At 51.1% G+C, this 24,145-nt stretch overlaps 10 protein-coding genes across 10 annotated transcripts; 7 read left to right on the plus strand and 3 right to left on the minus strand.

The window, feature by feature from the left end:
* Window positions 1-1,465: 1,465 nt before the first annotated feature.
* Window positions 1,466-2,887, plus strand: APUU_11575S (calcium/proton exchanger; the record flags this gene model as incomplete). The annotated part of the gene is made up of 3 exons (XM_041697680.1): window positions 1,466-1,837; window positions 1,907-2,754; window positions 2,815-2,887. 3 exons carry the CDS (start codon window positions 1,466-1,468, stop codon window positions 2,885-2,887), a joined length of 1,293 nt encoding a protein of 430 aa, XP_041550941.1.
* A 653-nt stretch (window positions 2,888-3,540) lies between these two features.
* On the plus strand, window positions 3,541-4,828 carry APUU_11576S (mitochondrial 37S ribosomal protein uS7m; the record flags this gene model as incomplete). Its single annotated transcript, XM_041697681.1, has 3 exons — window positions 3,541-3,858; window positions 3,960-4,313; window positions 4,394-4,828. The coding sequence occupies 3 exons, from the start codon at window positions 3,541-3,543 to the stop codon at window positions 4,826-4,828; spliced, it is 1,107 nt and encodes a 368-aa protein (XP_041550942.1).
* Window positions 4,829-5,498: 670 nt separating this feature from the next.
* APUU_11577A (uncharacterized protein) lies at window positions 5,499-6,194 on the minus strand (the record flags this gene model as incomplete). Its single annotated transcript, XM_041697682.1, has 1 exon — window positions 5,499-6,194. The coding sequence occupies one exon, from the start codon at window positions 6,192-6,194 to the stop codon at window positions 5,499-5,501; it is 696 nt and encodes a 231-aa protein (XP_041550943.1).
* Window positions 6,195-7,441: 1,247 nt separating this feature from the next.
* Window positions 7,442-10,303, plus strand: PHO91 (putative plasma membrane phosphate transporter Pho87; the record flags this gene model as incomplete). Its single annotated transcript, XM_041697683.1, has 5 exons — window positions 7,442-7,524; window positions 7,668-8,883; window positions 8,933-9,277; window positions 9,327-10,104; window positions 10,158-10,303. The coding sequence occupies 5 exons, from the start codon at window positions 7,442-7,444 to the stop codon at window positions 10,301-10,303; spliced, it is 2,568 nt and encodes an 855-aa protein (XP_041550944.1).
* A 379-nt stretch (window positions 10,304-10,682) lies between these two features.
* APUU_11579A (uncharacterized protein) lies at window positions 10,683-11,222 on the minus strand (the record flags this gene model as incomplete). Its single annotated transcript, XM_041697684.1, has 2 exons — window positions 10,683-10,689; window positions 10,771-11,222. The coding sequence occupies 2 exons, from the start codon at window positions 11,220-11,222 to the stop codon at window positions 10,683-10,685; spliced, it is 459 nt and encodes a 152-aa protein (XP_041550945.1).
* A 1,265-nt stretch (window positions 11,223-12,487) lies between these two features.
* Window positions 12,488-12,903, plus strand: APUU_11580S (uncharacterized protein; the record flags this gene model as incomplete). The annotated part of the gene is made up of 2 exons (XM_041697686.1): window positions 12,488-12,813; window positions 12,897-12,903. 2 exons carry the CDS (start codon window positions 12,488-12,490, stop codon window positions 12,901-12,903), a joined length of 333 nt encoding a protein of 110 aa, XP_041550946.1.
* A 425-nt stretch (window positions 12,904-13,328) lies between these two features.
* Window positions 13,329-14,003, plus strand: APUU_11581S (DUF2470 domain-containing protein; the record flags this gene model as incomplete). Its single annotated transcript, XM_041697687.1, has 1 exon — window positions 13,329-14,003. One exon carries the CDS (start codon window positions 13,329-13,331, stop codon window positions 14,001-14,003), a length of 675 nt encoding a protein of 224 aa, XP_041550947.1.
* Window positions 14,004-15,016: 1,013 nt separating this feature from the next.
* RPS8A (40S ribosomal protein eS8) lies at window positions 15,017-15,681 on the plus strand (the record flags this gene model as incomplete). The annotated part of the gene is made up of 2 exons (XM_041697688.1): window positions 15,017-15,090; window positions 15,153-15,681. 2 exons carry the CDS (start codon window positions 15,017-15,019, stop codon window positions 15,679-15,681), a joined length of 603 nt encoding a protein of 200 aa, XP_041550948.1.
* Window positions 15,682-16,072: 391 nt separating this feature from the next.
* On the plus strand, window positions 16,073-17,143 carry APUU_11583S (metallophosphatase domain-containing protein; the record flags this gene model as incomplete). Its single annotated transcript, XM_041697689.1, has 1 exon — window positions 16,073-17,143. One exon carries the CDS (start codon window positions 16,073-16,075, stop codon window positions 17,141-17,143), a length of 1,071 nt encoding a protein of 356 aa, XP_041550949.1.
* Window positions 17,144-17,715: 572 nt separating this feature from the next.
* APUU_11584A (guanine nucleotide exchange factor DCK1) lies at window positions 17,716-24,093 on the minus strand (the record flags this gene model as incomplete). Its single annotated transcript, XM_041697690.1, has 1 exon — window positions 17,716-24,093. One exon carries the CDS (start codon window positions 24,091-24,093, stop codon window positions 17,716-17,718), a length of 6,378 nt encoding a protein of 2,125 aa, XP_041550950.1.
* Between the last annotated feature and the right edge of the window lie 52 nt (window positions 24,094-24,145).

The raw sequence follows: 24,145 nt of genomic DNA on the forward strand, positions 1-24,145 counted from the left end.
CTACGTGGCTCATGAGCGCGGCGGACATGGCTGATGAGGGCTGCGTAGAGGCTGACGTCATGCGCGTTGTGGCTTGCGTCGCAGTCTGTAACCATTGCAGGGCGTCAAAAGTCCCCCCGTTCCGCCTGAAAACTTAACTGACACTGGTTGGACGTTGGAGTAGTCGAGCTCTCAGCCCTTGATCCAGGGGGGGGAAGGTCCATTAACAGATGAGCTATTTCTCCAAACGAATACGGAGTAATAGCGGTCGGGGTAGACTCGGTGAGTTGTCAACTTAATCGTTGTGATGGAACAAAATATCAAGAGACAAGAAGACGCTAGCAGTTAGTGTTAGCTAACAACCGGCCAAGGCAGGCCAAGAAAGGCCCAAGACCGGCCAATCCGGACCCTGGATCGTCCGGTCGGGTTTCTGTCCTGGGAGCTGTTATTGCTTGGTTCTGAGCATTTTGGTTTTTAGCTTTGGGGGCAGCGCGAGGCACCTGTCCCAGCAGGGCCAGTACTGCATAGAACGAACAGCGTTGGAGAGATCCATGTCGATAAAATGTGGCAGTGCAGAAGGATGAGAGGGGGTTTGATCTTATAACTCCAGTCCAAGCAGTTGAAAATCCAAGGACAAGTGTAAGATTAACTGCAGCGGAAATTGGCCAGGCCACTTGGAGTGGGGAGTTAGGCGATCGACTGAGGCTGTGCACAGTAGCTCCAGCGACTCGGCCGGTCTTGTCTTGAGAATGTGACCAATGGAAAATGGGGACCCAGCAATGAAGTCAAATTTTCCAGCCACAGGCGCATGCCAACCACGGAGTGCTTTTCACGTTCATCCACCCTAGAGACCCTGATTCCTCCGGGATACTGGTTAATCTCCTGTGCTACCAAGCAAAGACCTCTTGCTCCCGACCTTCCAAGACAGACCCAGTCTTCACTTCTACGGTTGCCGAATTCTTGTCACCCGACCTGACCTACGTAGCCTCCGTCGCTTCTCCAATGTGTAAGTACTGCTCTCCATCCATCTCTATCCGAAGCTCCCAAGTTGGATCTCTCTTCCTCCACCTCGCCATCGATATTAATCTCCTGTCATTGAATTGATTCCTTGTTTCTCCTCCTTCCATCATATCTGATTTAAATTTTGGTTCTGCTACCTCTGCTTCCTCTTGTCTTGCAAGGATCCACACTGCTGGTCTCTTTCGGTGTTTCTGGATCACACTCTCTTTGAGTCGATTGTTTCATCTTTGTCATTCATCCAGACTGCTTAACTTATTCTTCCCTTCACTTCTCTCTCTCTCTCCGCCCCCTCCCCTCTACTGCAGCTTGTTCAGTATTTAATGCGCATATCAGCCTCGGCCAATTGTTCTGAGAACCTACCAGACCAAGGACCGTCCTGAGCTAACACACCACTTATCCTACTTGGCCAGCATCGCCAAACATCTTTTCTAGTTTCAAAAGACACAGCTGGGGTCCATCAAGAAGGATGACTGGTCTTTCAACAAGCAATGGCGTGCCAGAGCCCAATGAGCGGGACTCCCTAATCGGCGACTCTCACGGCAATCCAGCTCAGCGGAAGCCGGAGCGACACTGGACCAACTGGCCGTCCCATGCTGCGCACTTGACCTGGCAGGTTCTTGTGCGCGACTATGTCAACATTCTTCTTGTTTTCGTCCCATTGGGTATCATTTCCGGTGCTCTCAAGTGGGATAGCGTAACTGTCTTCGTCCTGAACTTCTTCGCCATCGTCCCGCTTGCTTCGCTGCTCAGTTTCGTGACGGAGGAATTGGCTGCAACCCTAGGCCAGGCACTTGGTGGCCTGATGAATGCGACGTTTGGAAATGCTGTTGAGCTGATTGTATGATCCCCCTTCTTTCTTGCTCTCGTGCATCCGGGTAGATTTTGGACTGACAGATTTCGTGGATAGGTCAGCATCATTGCCCTGAAAGATAACCAGATCCGCGTTGTCCAAGCCAGTATGCTTGGAAGCATCCTATCCAACATCCTCCTCGTTCTCGGCTGCTGTTTCTTAGTTGGCGGCCTCCGTTATCCCGAGCAAACTTTCAATAGCACAGTCGCATCCACCATGTCATCTCTGATGACCGTCTCGTCCGCGTCGTTGATTATTCCTGCTACCCTCTACGCTTCATTGACATCCAGCAACTCCGACAAGACCGACTCGCAGATCCTATTCCTGTCTCACTGGACCGCCATTATTCTCCTCGTTCTCTACATCATATACCTATTCTTCCAACTCAAGTCGCACTCGCAACTTTTCGAAGAAGTAAACCATGAGACATCTGGAGATCCCGAAGCCGCAGGAGATAGCGTCCCGGAGCACGAAGAGGAACAATTGCTTAACCCGTGGGCCGCCAGCGTTGCCTTAGTGATTGTGACGATTCTTGTTGCCATCTGCGCCGACTACTTGGTTGGAAGCATTGATAGCATTGTGGAAAAGACCGGAATGACCCGGACTTTCATTGGTCTTATTCTAATCCCCATCGTCGGAAATGCGGCGGAGCATGTAACTGCAGTTGTGGTCGCCTGGAAGGGCAAGATGGATCTTGCTATTGGCGTTGCTATCGGAAGCAGTCTCCAGATTGCTCTGTTCGTGACTCCTTTCCTCGTCATCTTGGGCTGGATCATGAATGTCGAAATGACCCTGCACTTCCATATTTTCGAAACCGTGGCCTTCTTTATCTCAGGCCTGGTCGTGACTTTCCTCATTCAAGACGGCAAGTCGAACTACCTTGAAGGCTGCCTGTGCTTGGGAATGTAAGTTGAATCTACCCAGCTATTACGTTATTATAAAACAACCTCACTAACTGGATGCAGGTACTTGATCTTAGCACTTGCCTTCTGGGTGTACCCGGACGCCCCGAACGATAGCGCTCTCTTCCACACTTAAATGCAGTGATTACGCTGAGCGTGGTCTCGAGACACCCTCGAAAGTTTTTTAACTTGTTCGACCGACGCTCTGAATGCTCCATACTACTATACGTCGTTCCCTATTTTTCTAAATGCCAAAAAAAGCGTTAGTTTAATGCATTTGGCCAATCGATCTGCTCAGAAATCTACCAACACTCTTTGATACGCCTCTATTCCTTTTTGAAGACCGGATTCAGGCCGGGTTGCTTAATTATTGTACTGCGGGTCAGTTATCATACGTGTACAGCGAGTCCTCAGGACTCCTCTAGTTGACTTTGTTTCTGTACGTTGGCTTTTGGGACGGAAAATGGGGTGGCTTAAGCTGGATTTGGGAATTTTGTATTACTCCAGCCAGTTATTAGTTCCTCTTCTTATCTGTATTAGTTTAGTCGTTGGAGTAATTGTCCCCAATCATCAAACAAAAGTCCCCTTTTTGACTTATGTCCAAGAAACCTATGATTTCACATTGACGCCGAATTCTTGGCGGCATGCAGCAGATGCAGATGACTAAGCGCATGTGGAGAGGAAAATCGTTCGCCGGCAGGAAACATCAACGCCTGCGAGCCGACATCACTCACCATCCACATTACTCTACACACTTGTAGAACCCAATTTCAGATACAGATACCCAGCATGCCGCCCCGGCTCAATCTCTTCGCCGCCAGGACGTCAGTCCCTGTTTTCCGCCAATCCACCACACCGCAGCGCCCCATCGCATCCGCTCTTATTCGAGCCAACGCCGCACCATGCACACGATCTAGCACCCCGCGACGATGGAACTCGTCCGGATCCGACGATAAGAAGAAACTAGAAGAGGCAGAGCACGCGGCTGATCCGTTGCCACATGTTAGCCAGGAGGCTGCGGAGATCAATGATATTATGGATAAGGAGAAGAGATGTGATGGGACGCCGTCGAGCCCGGAGCTGGAGCAGGGGACAATGGTTTCAGAGGTATGCATTCGAAGACAAGACATTTAAATGTTTTTTCGTCTTGTTGGGGAAGAAAGAAACTTGGATCTGGGATTTGAGATTAACGTACTTGTGTCACGCAGATCCTCTCCCGCGATAAGGAAGCTCAGAAGCACGCACCCAAGGTATTCCAGGACCAGATTAACAAGGGCCCTTCTGGGTCTCGCTCATTTTCGACGTCTGCTCGTCGTCTGCAGGTTGAGAAGCAAACTGGTGCTGGGTCCGAGGGGCCCATTTCTGACGCTGAGCAGGCCGCTCTACTCCAGTCTATGATTTCAGAGGCCACCCAGGAACCAGAGGAATTGGCTCCCGGATTGAAATACAAGGCGCCCAAGTCGCTTCCGCGGTCGGAGCACTTCCGGTACCGGTATGAGCCGGTCGTCGAGCAGTTTACCAAGAACCTTATGCAGGATGGGAAGTTGGCGACTGCGCAGAAGGTATGTTCGTTCTTTCAAGCCTGGGTCTTCTGGGTAGACAGCGCCGTGAAAATTGAGCCAGTGACTAACTGAAAATACAGAACATGTCCATAATCCTCGACCACCTCCGCTCCTCACCAGCCCCTCAAGTCAACCCTAACCGACCGCTCCTCCCCGGTCCCCCCACCCCCCAGCTCCCGCTCAACCCAATCCTCTACCTAACTCTCATCGTCGACTCCGTCGCCCCGCTCATCAAACTGCACCACGCAAAGGGTATTGCTGGTGGTGGCCAAACGCTTCAAGTCCCCGTCGCGCTCGCGGAGCGCCAGCGTCGCAGGGCCGCCATTGGGTGGATTATCGATGGGTCAAAGAAGCGGCGGGACGCGAAATTCGCGCACCGCGTTGCGAACGAGCTTGTTGCTGTTGCGGAGGGAAGGAGCGGTGTCTGGGAGAAGAGGGATGGTGTGCATAAGCTTGGTATCGCGGGTCGTGTGAATATTGGAGCGAAGGCTAACAAGAGGGGGAAGGGGTTCTAGACGGGTAGTTGCTGGCTAGGAACTACTTCTTCTAAAGTACTGGGGTGTTAGATGGAGGTCACCCCCCCTGTTTACATCTGCCGCCATATTTTGTATTTATAAGAATAGGGTTTTTGTTGAGCATTTTCTTTTTATAACTATGTTAGATATGTATAATTGAACTACAATTAAGCAATTATGTGAGTAAGGGCTATAATGCCACAGGCCGTATACGCGGAACTAAAAGTGTACGGTGTATAGTTAGTGGTCCTATATATAATTGTACTTGTGTCCTGAGCATAACTGAAGAATGATATAGTTATATAGTGGAACTACACAGGGTGACGATGTGGAAAGCACACAAGATAGAATTACACCCCAAGTCCGTCTATACTAAATCAACCCGCCACTAATTTGCAACGCTATCTAATAGCTATACTAAACGGTAGTAACAATATACATTCTCATGTTGTTGCATACAGCTCTGACTAGAATACTGGACAATCCTGACAGGAGAGATGGCTACACTTAGCGCACCTGACTGGGTTAAGGTCGGTGTTTGGCCAATGCCTACCCAAAATGGCACTAAGGTTCTGGTTAGAAAGGTTTGAGGGTATTAAGCGAGACCAGGCAGTGATGGTCGAGTGCTGCTACTTACGCATGTAGGGGTTGTTGGTTCCCCTTCCAAGGATTATTCAGGGTCAGGTTCCTGCTCATCACTTGCTTCATGATCCATGGATCCCCCAAGCTGGGGTTCTCCGGTGTCAGGTCCCATAGCATCAGATTTTCCAGAAGCGAATTCGTCGAGTGACTCAGAGTCGGGTTTGAGATCCGTCGAACTCCCATACGAGGGATCTGACGATTTTTCATTGGCGGTGGCTCGTTGCATAAGTTCATCTGTTGATTCGAAAAGGTGGGTGATGGCGTTTTGGAACGTCATGTAGAGATGCTGGACGTGTGCTATAAACTGGGAATGGGATTCGCTTTTCTGTTCCCTCTCTTCTTTTATTTCATCCCCTTCGTCCCCTTCATTCTGCTCATCTTTTCTCTTTTCATCTGGTTTGTGTTCGACCGGGCCGCGCAAAGTAATTTCTAGATCCACGGACAAAGCATTGATCCTGGCAAGTTGGTGGATAACATTCTGGTCAATAAGATTATTTTCGTCGAGCATGTCCTTTAGAGAAACGCCGCTTCTCTGTGCTTTATCATCGTAGCCAACGCTATCTGCCCAGTCTAGGAGTTGTGCGAATTGCCATTGCCATTCCCTCACAGATGCCCCGGGATCGGAATGAAGCGTAATGAGGGGGAAGGTGCTAAATATATGTTGTGCACGGCCACGGAATTTTGTCCAGCCGTCGGCGGTTATAATATTTCTGGCGTCCTCCATGATATAGTCGGTGATTCAGATAAATATATCGTACTGGAAATGAGAAGGTAAAAACAGTGGAAGTAGTAGTAGTAGTAGTAGTAGTAGTGGTAGTGATATTGATGACAATCAGACGAGGTTGATGGTCAGATAGTCCTGGGGGTTCAAATTAAAGTAGGAAGACTTGATGCTCTTCGCTCCTTCCCTCTCTTGAGTCCTTCCCACAGTCCCGTCCATCTCCAGGCAAGCCGTGAGAGTGAGTTGTGAAGAGATGCATTAGAGCCACAGTAGCCACCCCGGCTCATATCAAGTGCCTGGCACACGCTCCTTCTAGCTTTGACGCAGTGAACTAGTCCCGCGGTCCAAAAGACCGTGGAAACGGCGGCCTTGCTCTCGCGACTATTCCACTCATAAGAACAGCGCTTGATGTGTATATCGAGACATTGGATACAATACGCCCGTAGTGACAAACACTGCCAACGCCTTGAAGATATTCCAAGCTTCTAGGGCTCAGCAGACCTCGCTGATGGACGGCATCGAGATTGCACTTGCGGTCGAACTAGCGAAGATGGCATAGATGGCATAGATGGCATCTTCATCTATTCCAATGGCTCGGTATTGACGACAAATGGTACTGTAGTGGCCAAGGAAGCTATTCCCGATCAGGCAACCTTCAAGACCCGTGGGCGGTGCACCTGAAAGGCAAAAGCCAGCAACTCGAGCTCCGTCCATCCTTGCAAATCTCATGCAAATTGAGCTTCCCAGCTTCGGTAGTGCGCGTACGCTGTCCCTATAGCCGTAATCACGAGTCCTGAATGCCGATTATCCTCGCCCATGCTGGGGGATTCGAGTTCCAGCTGCTGAGTTCCTGTCCCTTGACCGAACTCCACTATTGAGCCGCGACCGCAGACCAGCGATTCAAGCCGACCACATCGCACACCGTGTCGTCGAATGCAGGTGGACAAGGAGTGGCACGCTTCGCTTCTGCGACGAGTGCCCCAACTGACAACGACCGCGTGAACTCCGGATCGCAAGATATCGAGCTCGTCGAGTATCCCGCCCGACGTACCACAGGGCCCCCACACAGTCAACCTACGAAAGTCGGGTCTCGAACCCCTCAACCTTCCCAACCTCAACCCTTTCAGAAAACAGGCCACCGTTCGTCAGGTCGTCTCCGCTGGGGCCAGCCTGTCAAGCTCCGTTACTGGGTAGAGGCTCTTCATCGTCGCTCTGAAAAGACCGAAGACTGCGACGCAACAACTCTCAAAATGAAGTTTTCTCACAGCATCCAGTTCAACTCTGTTCCGGACTGGAGTGCGTATTATATCGCCTATAGCAATCTAAAAAAACTGTGCGTTGGAAACTCCCGAAGCGGCTATTTGTTCCGTTATACATTCCCCTTTTTCCCGTTCGGATCCTTGGGAGACGTGACATGATTGCCGTGCTTGTGTAGCCTTTGATCAACACCGTGCTAATAAAGTATTCGCGATGCAGGATATATTCGCTGGAACAGCAGGCCCATCGAGTGAATGAACATGGGAATGACGTCGAGTCCGCGCCTTTGCTTGACGATACACCAAGTGCCGATAAAATATTTCTGCAGGCTCTCGATGCCGAGTTGGATAAGATACGCTCTTTCTACCGTGCGAAAGAGTTGGATATATTCACGGAGGTTGACGATGTTATGAGAGATGCGGAGGAATACTCAGCAAAGGCAGACGGGGCCAACATGAACCCGATGCACGATGGCATGGCCAAAGGGAGAAGGATGAGTACGGGATCCGGACAAGATCAGCCAGCGGACTTTGGCTTTGATCATGAAAGACGCCAGAGCACGACCAGTGAGCCGGCGGCTGACAACGATGACGAGGATAGCGATGACGACGCTGCGCGCCCATCATTAGGCCAGTCACACAGCGCCCACTTCGATGATGACCGTGCCGATGATATGAGAAGTTCAATCTGGACAGAGTCTAGGTACGGCCTTAACAGTCAGACGTTTAACAGGCGCGGGACCCAGCCCGATCAGTTCACCACCGACCCAACTCTGCTAGATCTCTACAACTCAGCAGCTTCCCTGAAGAAACGGATCGTTGCTGTTTATGTTTCTCTCTGTGGATTGAAGTCGTATATCCAGTTGAATAAGACTGGATTCTCCAAGGCCTTGAAAAAGTACGACAAGACCATTGATCGTAGTCTGCGGCGGGAGTACATGGCATCCGCCGTATCTTCGGCCTACCCTTTCCTAAACTCGACTATGGAAAAAGTCGAGGGATTTATCAACCAGATCGAGACTCTATATGCGGATTTAACTACAAATGGCGACCTGTCTCTGGCCAAGCGCGAGCTTCGCTTGCACCTTAGGGAGCACGTCGTATGGGAGAGGAACACTGTGTGGAGAGAAATGATTGGCATTGAAAGGAAAGCCCAGGCTGCCAATGTTGGTATTCGTCGGACGCTCCTAGGAGGAGACGAGGATCCTGCCGAGGCGCGCCGACAGGGTGATGAGCAGGTAGCCCCGAGCAGGGAATTCCGGACACCATGTGGAGTGATCAGTGCGCCAACATGGCTCTGGAGCGCAAACTTTGCAACTCTTGTTGTGGTGTTAGTTGTATTCGCAGTGCTGCTTTCGGTGCCGATCATGCAGAAGCCAGAACAACAAAACTGTTTGGCGATGCTCATTTTCGTGAGCTTACTATGGGCCACCGAGGTGAGTCTTGATAGCTGCCCTTTATCTGAACATGCTGACCACAGGCTAGGTTATCCCGCTTTTCGTAACTTCGTTGCTTGTCCCGTTCCTTGTCGTGCTGCTCGGCATCATGAAATCAGACGAGAAGCCGTATAAGCGCCTGGGGCCGAAAGAGGCTACTACTGTTGCCTTTGGCTCTATGTGGACCCCTGTTATCATGCTGCTTTTGGGCGGTTTCACCATAGCCGCAGCGTTATCCAAGCATGACATTGCGCGACGTATGGCGATGTTTGTATTGAGTAAAGCCGGGTCTAACCACCGTGTTGTGCTGCTCACCAACATGTTTGTGAGCATGTTCCTCAGCATGTGGATTAGCAACGTAGCCTCCCCGGTTCTCTGCTATTCAATTATTCAGGTTAGTGATATCTCTATCCAATAGTGAACTCCAGCTAACGCAGCCGCAGCCTCTGTTGCGCAACCTTCCGCCGGATTCTAAATTTGCCAAGGCGTTGGTTCTAGGCATTGCGCTGGCTGCTAATGTCGGTGGTGCAGCGTCCCCAATTGCCTCTCCGCAGAACATCATCGCTCTCCAGAACATGTATCCCAACATCAGCTGGGGTACTTGGTTTTTCATCTCGTTGCCTGTCTGTATTATCTCGATTCTGTTAATCTGGGTGCTTCTACTGGTTACCTTCCGTCCAGGCCGGGATACTACGATTGTGCCCATTAAGCCAGTGAAAGATAACTTCAGCGGCCTCCAATACTTTATTAGTATTGTCACTCTAACGACAATTGCCTTATGGTGTGGCAGCCATCAGCTCGAGCATGTGTTTGGCGATATGGGTGTGATTGCGATCATCCCAATTGTGCTATTTTTCGGGACCGGAATTCTGAACAAGGAGGATTTCAACAATTTCCTATGGACAATCATCATTCTCGCCGCTGGCGGGCTTTGCCTCGGCAAGGCAGTGACGTCTTCGGGGCTGCTACAAACTATGGCAGAAGGCATCCGGGAGCGGGTAGAAGATTTCAGTCTCTACGGAGTACTGATTGTATTTTCGACACTGATTCTCGTCGTTGCGACGTTCATTTCTCACACTGTCGCAGCCTTGATCATGCTCCCCCTCGTACGACAGATTGGCGTCAGTATGGACGACCCACACCCCAATCTGCTGGTGATGGCTAGCGCATTGATGTGCTCAGTGGCCATGGCTCTGCCGACCAGTGGATTCCCAAATATGAGTATGTGACCCTTTACTGGTTGTTTCGCGTTTCAAGACTAACAAATGTTCTAGCCGCCATTATGACGGAGGTGCCGCAGACTGGCCAGCGCTATTTGCGAGTGCGACACTTCTTCACGCGGGGTATCCCTGCCAGTCTGATGTCATGGGCAGTGGTCGTTACAATTGGTTATGGACTGATGCGTGTTGCCGGATTATAGACTTTGTCTTTTCTTCAACCCACTACAATGTACTATCCTCCCCACGTATACTAGATCTCAGGTTTGTTTTGAGTTATGGGATATATAAGTTGCATCTGAATTATTGATTCATTTTACATAGAATACAATTAATGCAATCGTCAAAATAGAACAAATGACATGCCTGTATTAAACGGTAAAGTGAAGCCAGGCGAGTTCAAACAAAAAAAAAAAAAGAAGAAGAGCGGATCTAGAGCAAGTGCTAGAAAACCAATCCACCGCAAAATGGAATCCAAAATACAAAGCCAAAGTTCGTGGACGACATGACATCGAGCCGGCACCAATCAATAATCACCAGCACTCATGGTCATAGAGCAAGCAGCAAGTAGACCATCATTTACTAATTCCTAATCAGTCAGTCAGCATATCTACCCAGTGTGCTTGAAAGGAACAAAGTAAGGGAGAGGGGAAAAAAAAAAGAGACTTACAATAATCCAAGCGTCAAGTCACCATGGATCTTGGCCTTCAGCTGCACCTCAATATCCAGATTGATGTCCAGCCGCAGTCTCAATTGCTCATCACTGCCCTTGCCCTCTTTCCCTTCTCCCTCGCTCTTGCCTCCACCGAGAACGCCTCCAACGGCCTTGCCCGCGCTCCCCGTGACCCCGTTCACTGCATTGCCTGCTGTGTTCTGTACCAGGTCGCCGGCCTGGTCGACGCCGCCGAGGCCACCGAGAGGGCCATCTGATTGCTGCTGCTTACGCGGGCGACGCTGTTGACGGGCTGGGCGTCTGCGTTGTTTGGGCTGCTCGGGCTCGCGCTCCATCTCGGGACGCTGGATGTCTTCTGTGTCGGAGTCGTTTTGGTTGGAGGCTTGTTCGGGGGCTGGCTGGCTCTGGCCGAACTCTTGGTCGGATTCTTGGTTTGAATAATCGGCCATGGTGAAGGATGTTTTTTTAAAAAAAGGGGGTGTGGTGTGGTATATGTAGCGTATATGGGGCAGAGGAGATGGGGTGCAGGGAAATAGTGTGTGGGTAAGGATGGGTAGGAAGGAGTATGCGGTATCACAGGGGATTTCCTTCGTTCAACACTTTATATTATAATTTATATCCCTTTAAACACTCTCCATCCTGCGTCTGGTGGGTAGGGTTAATAAGAATTACTTCACAAGCGAGCAGCGTCATTGTTTCCCGGAATAGCTGGCCCGATCTTGACCGCAATATCTGCGAGGGAAGCGATGATGAAAGAGGCACGCACCACGGCATGACTTGGAGGAAAGCCCAGCCCTCCCAGAGGACAAGAAGGGGTGGGAGTGGACAGGACGTGGGCAGGACATGACGTCCTCGCAGCAGGGATTGTCAGATCGGGGCAGGTGCCGACCCCATAGTAGCGTGTGCTATGGAGTAAATTAGGCGTCGTCAGAATCCTCTTCTCGCGCCGTCGCAAATCTTGCTTGAGCACAGATGAGTTGATGTCCAGCCAGCCAATCACGGCTGGCCCCTGCTCTGCAATTTGTTTCGATCTCTCCAGGTTGTTCCAAGGTTGGGAGTCGGTACCACTTAGCGACACTGCCTGGTTGGATAACATTAGTCGGCTTGCCACCCCGTTATTTTTTAATTGTCTCCTGGGATTTGACAGGGCGGATCCTTGGGTCGCATGTTTCTTACACGCATGCTTTTTCTGCTTTTTTCGGCCAGGGGCATGCATCGATGATGGATCAGACACCCAGGTGGAGATGGAGTATGGCTGGGAGCCTGCGATGCAAGATGTCGTCATCGCTTTTCCTTCGCCCTTCACCACTGTTTCCTTCGCGCCTTAATCGACACAGATTTTATACGAGCTTGTTAATTCGGTGTTTCTGATGTGCATGAATCGGAGCTAGACTGCTGGTGGTGGTGCTGAGGGTGCTGAGGGGGTGACGTATATGAGCGGCCGGCGCAGCACGACTGAAGTCATCGGGGTCCCCTTCCAATTGATCCCAGCCGAATTTTCTATTTTCGTTTTGGTTAATATACCCTGCATTTTATGTCATTTGGCCTTTCGCTTTTTGCTGTTTTCCTGAGTATTCCCCTTCTGCCCGGTTGCGCTTCTTTGGCTCGCCGATACATCTACAAACGCACTCCTCCCACCAACCCTCCTCCCCCAGCACAACCATCACCACCACCACCACCACCTCCTCCTCCTCCGCCTCCATCTATCATCACAATGGCTACCGCCGAGAAGCAACAACAAAAAAAGAGTCCCATCAAGGACGAGCCCCTGGACGATGACAAGCAGGACGACTTTTCCGACGAGTATGAGGACGACTTCTCTGACGAGGACGACGACCAAGGTCAGGATACCTCAGGCAAGGCAGTGCAAGCGCGCCAGCGCGGTGGGCAGACTATAAGCAGCACAGACAAGCCGTCGGCCCCCAAGCAGAAGAAGGGCATTGACGACGAGGAGGGGTTGAAGTTGAAGCTGGATATCAATTTGGATATTGAGGTTGAGCTCAAGGCAAGAATCCATGGTGACTTGACCCTAGCTTTACTGTAAGTTTTTTATTCCAAACTGCCCTGGATCACCTGCCAATCATGAAGAAAATGAATAGGAGTTAACGCCATCGACACAATAGTGCTTAAGAATATCGAAGCTCGATATCTCACTCCGTGCTTAAGGAGGTCCCTTTCCTAACGAGTTACGAGGCTTTTTGAGACTTCCTCCTTCCTGTTGGAGATACCGTTCCGCTGTTAATATCGTGATGGTTGTTGGGGAGTTCGAGTCCTAGCATTATTACCTCTTTCTGTTCTCCTGTAATTGGCTCTAGATCAGTTAATCGTTAATCGAATATAAAAACATAGTTCACACTGTCAAGCATGGTTAAACGAGAGTTAGTTGTATAGAGTTAGTTGTATTCCGGAATCTGGTGGAGCACATGCGGACGATGGGCCGAGGTGTCTTGGCGGCTGATAAGCCGTCGTATACTCTCCTCTTCTCCAACTTGGAAGCTAACAACTCAACACTCCTGATCCCAAACAACCCCCCCCCCCCAATCTCACCCTCCAAAATGGCCGACGACAAATCCCGCAAGGCAGTCATAATCAAACACATGAACAATGACCATGCCCGCTCTCTCTCCCTTTACCTCCGCGCCTACTGCGCCGTCTCCCCGCGCGCCGCTCAATCCCCAATCCTCGAAGACCTCCGCCTCACAGACATGATCATATCTGCCCAAGGCTCCCGCTACATAATCCCCTTCACGCCGCCACTCGCCTCCATATCCGACACCCGCGCCCGCGTCGTGGCCATGCACAAGGAATCCCTGCGCCGGCTGAACCTCTCGGACACTACAATCACCACTTACCTCCCACCGCAGGGCCCGCAGGTAATCGGGTTCGCGCTCTGCCTTACGGCGCTGGTGGCATACTCGCGCCGCGCGAATTTCGAGCCGGGATCCGTGCTCTACGATACGTTGGATTTGGGGACTAGGGCTCCTGGGTTTACGGAGTTTAGTGTCAAGTGGCAGCCGTGGGTCTTTGGGATTCTTGCGGGCTTGCATGCGTTTGAGGCGGTCGTTTTGCTGGGCTGGATGAGGCTGAGGAAGCATGGGGTTAAGATGTTTTCGGGGCTGTGGTGGACGTGGATTGTGCTTGGGTTTGTGGAGGGGTTTCCGGCTTGGATGAGGTTTGATGCGGAGGTGAAGAGGATTGAGAATGAGGGGGGGCATGAGAAGAGTACTTGATCGGCGGGGTCGTGTTGTTGTATGGTGTACATAGACGGGGTGTAGAAGATAGACATGGAGGAAAGAGATGGCCGTTCGTGTTAGACGGTCACTGTATAGGTGATTCAGTGAGGCAGTCAATGTATATTCATTATGGAGCTGTGCTAGACAATGAGCAATACTACCAAAGAGGATGCAGGCAGTGAACCATGGAATTGGACTGATGAGGTTGTCCTAATTGTTGGACTGTTCTTTCCAGTTATCAGCAACATTTGAAGCGGCGCGCCGGGGTCGGAGTATCCAGCTGTGGACTGAATAACTATGTGCCAAGAACCATTATGTAAGCCTCACAATAAAGCACAAAATCAAGGCGCTAGCCGACTAGCCTAGCCCCAAATGGAAAGGTGTAGACGAGGTCACGGGGCAAGTGCCTAGCCACGATCGGTTAGCGCCCACGAAAATAGGGCAACTTCGACAAGCGAGAGACACACACGGATTCCACGATCGCCGACGACAAGCACTCAACTCCCCGACAAACCAAACGACAACCCTTGCCGCTGCGTTCCTGGTGAAGGGCTGCAAGATTAGAGGTGAGTATCTTCTTTTATGGCTGCTGTGATTCTTTTTTTCGGTTTCCGTTGGTTCTATCTCGTCGAGCGACTGTCGGTGCGCCTTCAATTCGGCCTGTCAAATTTCCACCCGTCAACCGGTATCGATTCAACAGAGGAGAAGAGAAGAGAAGAGGAAGCGTTACGACTGGAGAGCCAAGGGACTATCTCGATATCGTTGCTGTCTCGACTGGACTGAGGGGTTCGATTTGAAGATTTTTTTTGTCTCGAACCTTTGCCTGGGGGATTTGTGGATTGGAGCTTAGATATTGCTATACGACAGCAATGCCTATCGGTCATCGATAATCGCGCTCGACAAGATAGAATTGCACGCAACCGAATTTTGGATCTACACAGCTTCGCTTGCTTTCATTCTCGACTCGTGCTAATATTCTGTCTGGACAGTCCCACACATCGACCGCAAACATGGGTATCTCTCGCGATTCGCGCCACAAGCGCTCGGCCACCGGTGCTAAGCGCGCTCACTACCGCAAGAAGAGGTATGATTGAGGATGATTGAAATACCAGAAAAGTATATGGGCAGCAAATTGACGCAAAGCAGAGCGTTCGAGAAGGGTCGCCAGCCCGCCAACACCCGTATTGGCACCAAGCGAATTCACCTTGTCCGTACCCGTGGTGGTAACCGCAAGTTCCGTGGTCTCCGTCTCGAGTCTGGCAACTTCTCGTGGGGTTCCGAGGGTGTTTCCCGCAAGACCCGTGTCATCGTTGTCGCCTACCACCCTTCGAACAACGAACTTGTCCGTACCAACACCCTGACCAAGTCCGCCGTCGTCCAGATCGATGCCGCTCCCTTCAGACAATGGTACGAGGCCCACTACGGTCAGCCCATTGGCCGCAGACGCCAGGCCAAGACCGAGACAACCGAAGAGAAGAAGAGCAACAGCGTCGTGAAGAAGCAGGCTGCCCGCTTCGCCGAGTCCGGAAAGACCGAGTCCGCCATCGAGAGACAGTTTGAGTCCGGTCGTCTGTTGGCCGTTATTGCTTCTCGTCCCGGCCAGAGCGGCCGTGTGGACGGCTACATCCTGGAGGGTGATGAGCTTGCGTTCTACCAGCGTGCTACCCGCAAGTAAACGCGAGTAAATGAGAAGAGATATCGCAAAAAATAAACTTTTTCCCTCTTATTTATTTGTGAAGCCTTGATTGTCATGTAAAAGGGTGTGGTATCGGAGTTAGCAACTTCAGAATTTTCAGAACTTTCCTGACCTTGACCTTTATGGCACCGGCTTTTCATGGCTATGCGGTTACCTATGTAGGATGAGCTCGATAATGAACGAATTACGGTATTCTGTTCCAGTAAGATGTAGATTTATAGACTTGTCTAACGCACTTGGTGCCTCGAGTCCTCGACCTCGTAGTATAGTACGAGATAGCTCCCCGCATCTCAACCCCCCCTCCATTTCCACCCATCAATCTTCAACACATCAACACCCTACTACCCTCTCCCCTTAAATTATCCTTAAAATGCCCAGATCAACAACAAAAACCCGGCTTCTCCTCCTCTCAGACACTCACACCACACCCCCTGCACCTCCCCACGGCCCCAATGCCTCCAACACACCCTACAGGCAGCCGCTCCCTTCAGCCCAGATCCTGCTTCACGCCGGCGACATCACCAAAGTCGGCCTCGCCTCCGAACACAAGTCCATGCTCGAGCTCCTAAAATCGCACCCCGCCGAGCTGAAAATCGTCATCGCCGGTAACCACGACATCACACTCGATGAGGGCTACTACAACCGGGTAGGATGGCTGCGACACCGCTACCGCGAACCAAACGGGAGAGACCATTTGGCTGCATTGCCTTCAGCGGCTACCGGTACTACATCAGGACCCTCCGGGTCGGGATTGGCGTCACTAGAATCCCCCGCACAGATAAAAGCCCTCTACACAAGCCCCGAAGTCACAGCCGCGGGGATAGTCTACATGGAAGAGGAAATCCGCACGTTCGTCCTTCCCTCCACGGGGGCAAGATTCACCGTCTATGCGTCTCCCTACACGCCTGAGTTCTGCGCGTGGGCGTTTGCGTACCCCCGGAGCGAAGACCGGTTTAACTACGGGCAGGGCGCGAAAACGCCTGTTCCGGATTACCCCGGGGCGGATATCTTGATAACGCACGGTCCGCCGTATGGGATTCTGGACCAGGTTGTTGGGGGTGGACAGAGTGTAGGGTGTGAGCATCTGTTTCGTGCTGTGAGGAGGGCGAGACCGGCGGTGCATGTGTTTGGACATATCCATGAGGGGTATGGGGCGCGAAGGGTTGAGTGGGAGGGATCAGGCTCGGATTTGGTATCTGGGGGCCCTGCGGGTTGGGATGGGACTGGAATCAAGAGGGTAGAGGAGGTGTCTTGGGACCGGGAAGATGTGATGGAGGAGCGGGGTGCGCATGTGGATCTTAGTTCTGGATCTGGTAGACCATTGCGACGTGGGGAGGAGACGTTGTTTGTTAATGCGAGTGTTGTAACGGTTAATTATAAGGGGCTTAATGCGCCTTGGGTGGTTGATTTGGATTTGGAGGTTGATGTGATGAGCAAGTGAAGATGGGAATGTACTATAATATATAACCTGCAAAAATTCATCAAATCATTGATTAGTTAACATCGAAAGGTTCAACTACCGTATTAAAGCAATGGTCAATGTTTTGTCTATTTTTAATAAATATATGTTCTGTTAGATACTAAATATATTTCTCCGGAAACGCAATTCAAGAAGCTAACAAGTCCATGTGATATAAATACTCAATCAGGATATCGTACAGTCCCAAATCACAACAGAAACAACCAGTAAAAGATATACACGTATCGAATGGAAATATATTTGAGAGATGAGAAAGAAAGAGGTATCAGAGTTTCGTCGATGTGCGAGCCGCCGCGTGGGGTCATATCCGAGAGTAAAGGAAATTAATCAACAACAGAAAGGTGAAGGAGAGAAGAACGCAAGTCAGAATAAAAGGCGATGATTTATATCCTGAAACTTGAAACCAATTAAAGGTTTATACAAACATGATGCTCGGTGGAAACGAAAAAAAAAAAAAAAAAAAAGAAAGAAAGAAAGAAAGGAAGGAATAATGTCCAGACATTACAAATAATCAATAGGGTGAAAAGATCAGATCACTCCTCATGAACGGGTTGCTCGTTTTTGAAATCAAGACGGCTTGCTTTGCGTCCAACACCCTTGAGCAAGCTGAAGCGTTTCATGACGGAATCCCGTACACCCCCGGGTCCCCCGGGGTTCGAGGCACCGTTGGTGTGGGCGACAGGGCTTCGAACCGAGTTCGAAGTTGCACTGCTGCGTGTTACTGGCCGGGGGTGCTCGGTGACTGAAGGTATAGTTGACCACCCTCCTTTAGGGTTTGTGACTGAGGGAGTTGGTCGTTCTTCTGTGGTGCCATTATGACGAGATGTGGTGCGGCTGACGTTCTCCGTGGACTTGTCCACAGCGCTACGAGAGGCGCTGCGAGATCGTTGCCGCCTATGCGACACGCTGTCGTCCTCAGCAGCGCTAGCGCTTATCGACAAAGAGGATGCGTGCTTCTGCAAGACTTCTCCAAAGAAACTCCGTCTCTTATGGTTTGTATCCCGTGATTGGTTCGTTGTTCGACTATGGACAGTAGCAGCATCATCGAGATCAGCTTCTTCTTTGCCCGACGAGACAGCCCGAGCATGACCGTTAACTTTGCCGTTCGGCTGGCCCTGCAGCGTGGCCACAGAGTTGCTTGCTCCGTGATTGGAGCGTTTGAAAGGATTCATGATGCTGATTCGTTGGCTGACAGATTGCTTCCGTGAACCTCGTCTTCGAATCTGGCTGTTCTTCCGCGAGGCGCGAATCAACTCCTGTTCTGGACTCGTTGACCGAGGCAGAGCAGTCACCTGGTGGCTTTCTGACGAGATAGGGGACGGTCTTTGAAGCGGCATTGGAGGCGTAGCCTCGACGGGTCGAAGGGAAGAGAGTTCCGGCGCAAAGGCTTCTTCAAACCGACGTGTTAGCTCGCTCTGGGTAGCCTGATGTGATGGGCGCGAATATAGTGCGATGGAGTGCTTGAGTGCCAAGGCATGGTCAATGAGAGCCACAGCAAGGGCATTTTGCAACGGATCGGCTGGCTTGGGCGTGTTCGCATTCTCGTCATCGTCCTCGTCCTCCTCATCATCTTCAGCCTTATCGGTCAAAAACTGACGGTAATGAGCGACGCAGCTTGGTGAGGCGGAGTTTAGGTCTAGCAATTGCTCAAGAGCTTCAGTCAAGCTTGTCAAACTCATATCTTCGCCGGACGCCGCACGTCTATACAGCAAGTATAGCTCTTGCGTCTTGCGCCAGGTCCGTTCGAGGGCGGTTTGTAGGGGTGATAATGCAACCTCTTCGGTACTGACCACTTCGCTTCTCCGAAGAATGTTGGGGAAGGGTTCGGATGTCGTGTAGATGACCTTCTCCACCCATTGCTCTTGGATATCCACGTCGCGAGTATGTCTCCTCAACGTGGAACTGAACCGTGTGGGTTCCGAAATTAAGAGATGGTCACGGACGGACGGTGAGATCTTGGATCGCTGGTAGACAGGGTGGTTTATGTCTCGGTGCACACTAACTGGGCTGATAAACAAGAACTGTCCTTCATAGTCGTGGACTTCGCCGGAAGATAGCACCTGCGCGGCCGGATGCTCCTTCTGCATGCGATCAATAAGTGTAGCCATGCGTTCTGCCGGGGCACATTCAACGATAAACTCCTTATCACGTAACGTCGGTGGGAATCCAAGACCCTTGTACGAGACCCGGAAGTAGCGGGGGAACTGTTTGTCTTCTTTCGCAATGGACTCGTGGATCTTCGCCATCGAACTCTGGGCGCGCGAGAGCTTGGAGAAATCCATGACCGTATCTTCGTAATGCGATGCAAGCTCCTTATAGCAAGCTAGCGCATGTGTCCAAGCCTTAGCGTCCTCAAGGTATTGGATGATTGAGAAGTACAGGGATTCCTTCCTTTCAAAGGGAGTTTGTTCAGGGAACGAAGGGTTGGCAAGCTCGGGCAGGGACCGCCTCGGATCCCAGTCATATAAGTCCGCATGGAATTGAAGTGCGAGTCCGGCCTCAGTGAAATTGCCTGCGGAAGCCTGGCCTTGGGCGAGCTCATGGACGTAGCGTATGAAGATATCTTCTCGACCCATATCCTTCATGTACTCCATTAGCCGAAGAGTATGCAAGCTCTCGGCCATAGAGCCGCCTTGAGATGCCACAAATAGATCCAGAAGCTCATCAACAGTCTCTATGAGAGCCTTGACTGCCTTTGCGAGGTCTTCATCAAATGCTTCACAGCCATCAAAACGACCAAGCAGTTCGCCAATGAAGAGCTTCTGAACAACACCCTCGTTCATGTTCTTTGACTTGAAGAGATTATCTAAACTGGATATTACCTCAGTCTCGATAATAGATAGATCCCGGTTCAAATCCCATTCGCTGATGATCATGGTTCGCAGAATATCAACTGCTACGTGACGCAGCCCCTCGTGAACACTGAGACAGAGCTCAATAATAGGGGCGACAAGACCTGGGACGTATTGCACCTGGTAACCGCCAAGTTTTTTGAGTCCGTAACGTTCTCTCTCTTCCTCGCCAGTCTCCCAGCCGATCGCTTCCCAAGTAGAGTGCAACAAATCTGCGCCTTGTTCTCGAACATCGCCAGCGATCTTCCAGATAGTACGCCGCTTCTGCTCTGGAACAGTTTCCAGGGCGAGAGCATCACTTGAGACGACCTTCAGTAGTGTCATGAAGAAAGATTCCCACGCCCTTGTATCAAACGTTTCCGCATCATCAGGAGCCGGCAGCAGCTTATCGATCATCAGTGAAGCGAGGTACTCAAGGCTCTTCACCGTCGCCCTGTGGTTGTAGACATGGATACTGAACCAATTCTCGGGATACGCCTCGCAGTTCAATATCGAATTATGAACCTCGAATGCCTGAGAAAGGAAATTGGTAAGTTCAAGATCCTTCAACCGCAGGCGTTTGGGGTTGGGTATCGCCGCAGTTGCAGCCATGATGGCCGACAGCTCGACGAGGACTTCATCAAACTTTTGACTGGTCTTTGAAGGCTTAAGCTGGAAGGGGAAGGATTTGCTGAATAGAAGAGACAGGTATTCGGTATCATCCACACCGTCCGGAATGATGGAGTAGTACGAAGAAATGATCTTCGGCATAAATGTGTAAAGTTGCGGATCCGGCAGAGTTAGAAGCTCTGCCAAAATGGCGCATACCAGACGGACCTGATCACGGTACAGATCAGAAACAGCGCCTGTGGCTCCCCAGTAGGGATGCAACCAATTGGCACAGCTAGAAATAAGACCCTGTCTCTCTGACCCAGAGTTGAAGATATCGAGTCTCGTGTAGTGCTGAATTAGAACCAACTTGTACAGAATCAACATTCCCTTCACGTCGGCACAGGAGTCCATGAAACTCAAAGCGATCATGATCACTTCATCCCGGCTCAGGACCGCCGAGAGCTCTGGAATCCAGGTGTGGAAGTGTTGGACAACAAGAGTTTTATTACCGACCATGGCGGGTGAAGGATTTTTCATCAGCGCCTCCAGTGACTTGAAAATCGTATGCAAGTCTCGGTTAAAGGTTGATTGAACACGGGTGATACCGATTCCCTCTTCCTTCAACTTCTGCTGCTGCCGGGCGTTGATGATGAACTTCAGCACATGGCGACCTACCTTGAAAGTAGCGCGAAGGCTACGTGAATGCTGCAGGTCAGAGCTAGCCTGCAAGAGACGGAGGTAGCTTCGGATTAGGCATGGTGTTGCGAAAGGGAAGTTGAACTGGTTCTCCGCGTAGTGGTCCACCAATGGGCCCAGGTTGAATCGTCGATCGTGAACAATCCCCAGAACCGTAACAAGGTTATTAAAGATAAGGTCTTCGTATTCCTCATTTCCTGCGTTTTCCACGAGAATCGAAAACAGCGCGTCGAAGACGCTGCTCAACTGCTTGACGATCTCAATTTCTGGAACGAAAAGAACTCTCTTCAAAGTATCCAGGACTTCATCAACGGGCCGCTCCTTCCAATTAAGTAAGCTCAATATAACTTGGTCCTGTGAGTATTCTGTGCTGCACAGGTGCGTGTCGAGGTGAAGGGTAGCAAGGGGACCCGTGAGCGCCTCGTCCTTCGCAGATTCGTTCTTTCCTAGGGCGCTCCAGGGCAAAGATAGATAGGCACCTTTACCATTCTCAATGCTTGAAGTGTGTTTATCATAGGCATGCAAGAGTAGAGAATGGGGGCCGTCTCGTATAAAGGCTTGATTGTACCATAAAGGCATCCAAGCTAACGCAAACGGGAATCCGGGGGCATCCGCAATGCTCATAATCACATGGGAGCCGGGAATTTTGTCAGCCGGGATGTTGAGGCGGATGGTCTGATTCCAGGGCTTTCCCTTCTCGGTGATAGTTGTTCTCCACGCTGTATGCGCGGCTAGGTTGGATGAAGCTGGGAAGACACATTTGTCGACTCGTGCTCCTGATGCGGTGCGTACCTCTAAAGTGAGCTGCAGATTGCGGAGTGCAGGATCTGAAGCCATTGGAATTTGGCCAGAATGAGGGTGCGAGAGAAGTGCCTCAGCTGGGAAGGTAGCCTGCGAGACAGTGAGGTAGATATCGGATCTAGGCTTAGATGGGGCCTGCGAAAACCCAATCCTCCTAGTTTGAACGACATCATGCAGAACTGTTGGGTTCTTCCGGATCAAAATGTCCGAATCGGATTCGACAAAAGGGAAAAGGTGAAGATGAATGCGAGCGGCCCGAGCAGATCTCACATATTTGCCAGTTGAGCTGGGCAGTAACGAACGGATTAAGGCGTCAAACCCATCTGTGTAGCCTTCCCCATCCTCAGTCCGCTCAGAAGTGGACCAAATGTTGACCACCTGCTCAGTGTCTTTATCTTGACGTAGAATCGGGGAGACTTCCAGGAGACCGACGCCGATGGTACGAAGCTGTGTAGAGTCCTTCGGTGACTGAACACCTGCCTTGTTGCTTGCCATACTCCCAGAAGATTGAGGCGGAGGCTTGGTGGCTTCCCTTGGCTGTTCTAAGCTCTGGGCGCTGCGTTGTTTGGAGGACCACATCATGCTGCGGCGGGGTTTCAGGCCGGGGCCCTTGACAGAGTTGCTATTGGTAGGCGATTTAGGAGAAGCTGGTCCTTCGCGAGAAGCTGAAGATGTAGATAACGCGAGGTCACTTCCTGCAGAGGTTACCTCTGGCGCTCGAACGCTCACCACAAGGTAAAGCTTGGGGCCGCCCGCCGACCCGTCCCCAATGTCTGTACTAGACAGCTCGGTAAAGAGCGTCTTGAGCTTGTTGCTCTGACCCGAGCTTGCAAATTCTTCTGGAGACGGAATGTCTAGGTTATATGTTTCGGACAAGGGCTTTAACGTGCCGGTTTCCGATAGGGCACATAGATAAACGGCCAGAACCACGGGGCCAGGAGTATTACCTGAGACAGCGTTGACCTCCAAGAGTAGATGATTGAGAACAGCAACGTCGGAAGTTTGGGTGGGACTGCTTTCGAGCATGCTCATTTCAGCCTGGAGCTTCGCCAATTGTACAGCGGAATCCTCGCCTGTTAATAGCCGACCTCTCTGTTCCGGATCTCGTACAATGACCTCCCCACCAAGTAGTTTATTGCCTCGCACAAGCTTCCAAACTACCTCCTGCCGTAGAGCTTCTTTCTCCTTTGACGTGAGAACGTTGTATAGAAGCTTCCGTCTAGCGTAATCAAGTTCCTGGACAATATTCGACATTTCCTCCACGACCTGATATTGTTGTGAAAGGAGTAACTCGTGTAGCTTGGTGGAATGCCACTCGCGCAAACACGAGGCGATTTCATCAACCAATGGCTCCGCAAGCGAAGTGGGAGTTTCGTCACCAATTTTGAGCATAGGAACAGGCGCGGCTGGCTTGGGCGCATCCGGATCTCGAGGGGCTACATTGACCGGGGTAAGTGGCAGCATACCCCAGGGGCTGGACCGCGCCCCTCGTGGAGTTGACTGATCACCGTCGTCTGACTTTTGGATGAGGATTTGCGAGGGCTTTTCTTTCTTTGCGATCACGACGTCGGACAATTCGCCGGCAGCATGTTCGCCATCTTGAGAAAAAGCTAGACTGCTCCGCACATCCACATCTACATCTTCTGTCCTGTCGCCAATCGATCGTTCTTCATTTGTTAAGGTCTTGTTGCCCTCGCTGTCTCCTAGCACTTCGCGAATCTCTACGCAATTGCGGGGAAAGATGCCCGAAAAGACTCGCGCCTCGAGCGTTTGACCTTTGGTGCTCGTTAAACCTGCTAGCAAAGACGGCGGAGCAACCAAGTAACCGCGACACCATTCACCATTTTTGCCGCCTTGCTCAATGATGTATAGTTCATCGCCGAGTTCTAGGGGTAGATCGGCCGGGGTGGAAGGCTGGAAGGGGTAAATGGCGACCGCAAAGGCAATTCGAGGCAGAGGCCGCCAGGGCATGTCTGCTATCGATGCGGCGAGCCAGAGCGCACCCCGCAGAAGTTGTCACGAC

The sequence above is a fragment of the Aspergillus puulaauensis genome, chromosome 1 (assembly GCF_016861865.1).
Source record: "Aspergillus puulaauensis MK2 DNA, chromosome 1, nearly complete sequence".
NCBI classification, from domain to species: Eukaryota; Fungi; Ascomycota; class Eurotiomycetes; order Eurotiales; family Aspergillaceae; genus Aspergillus; species Aspergillus puulaauensis.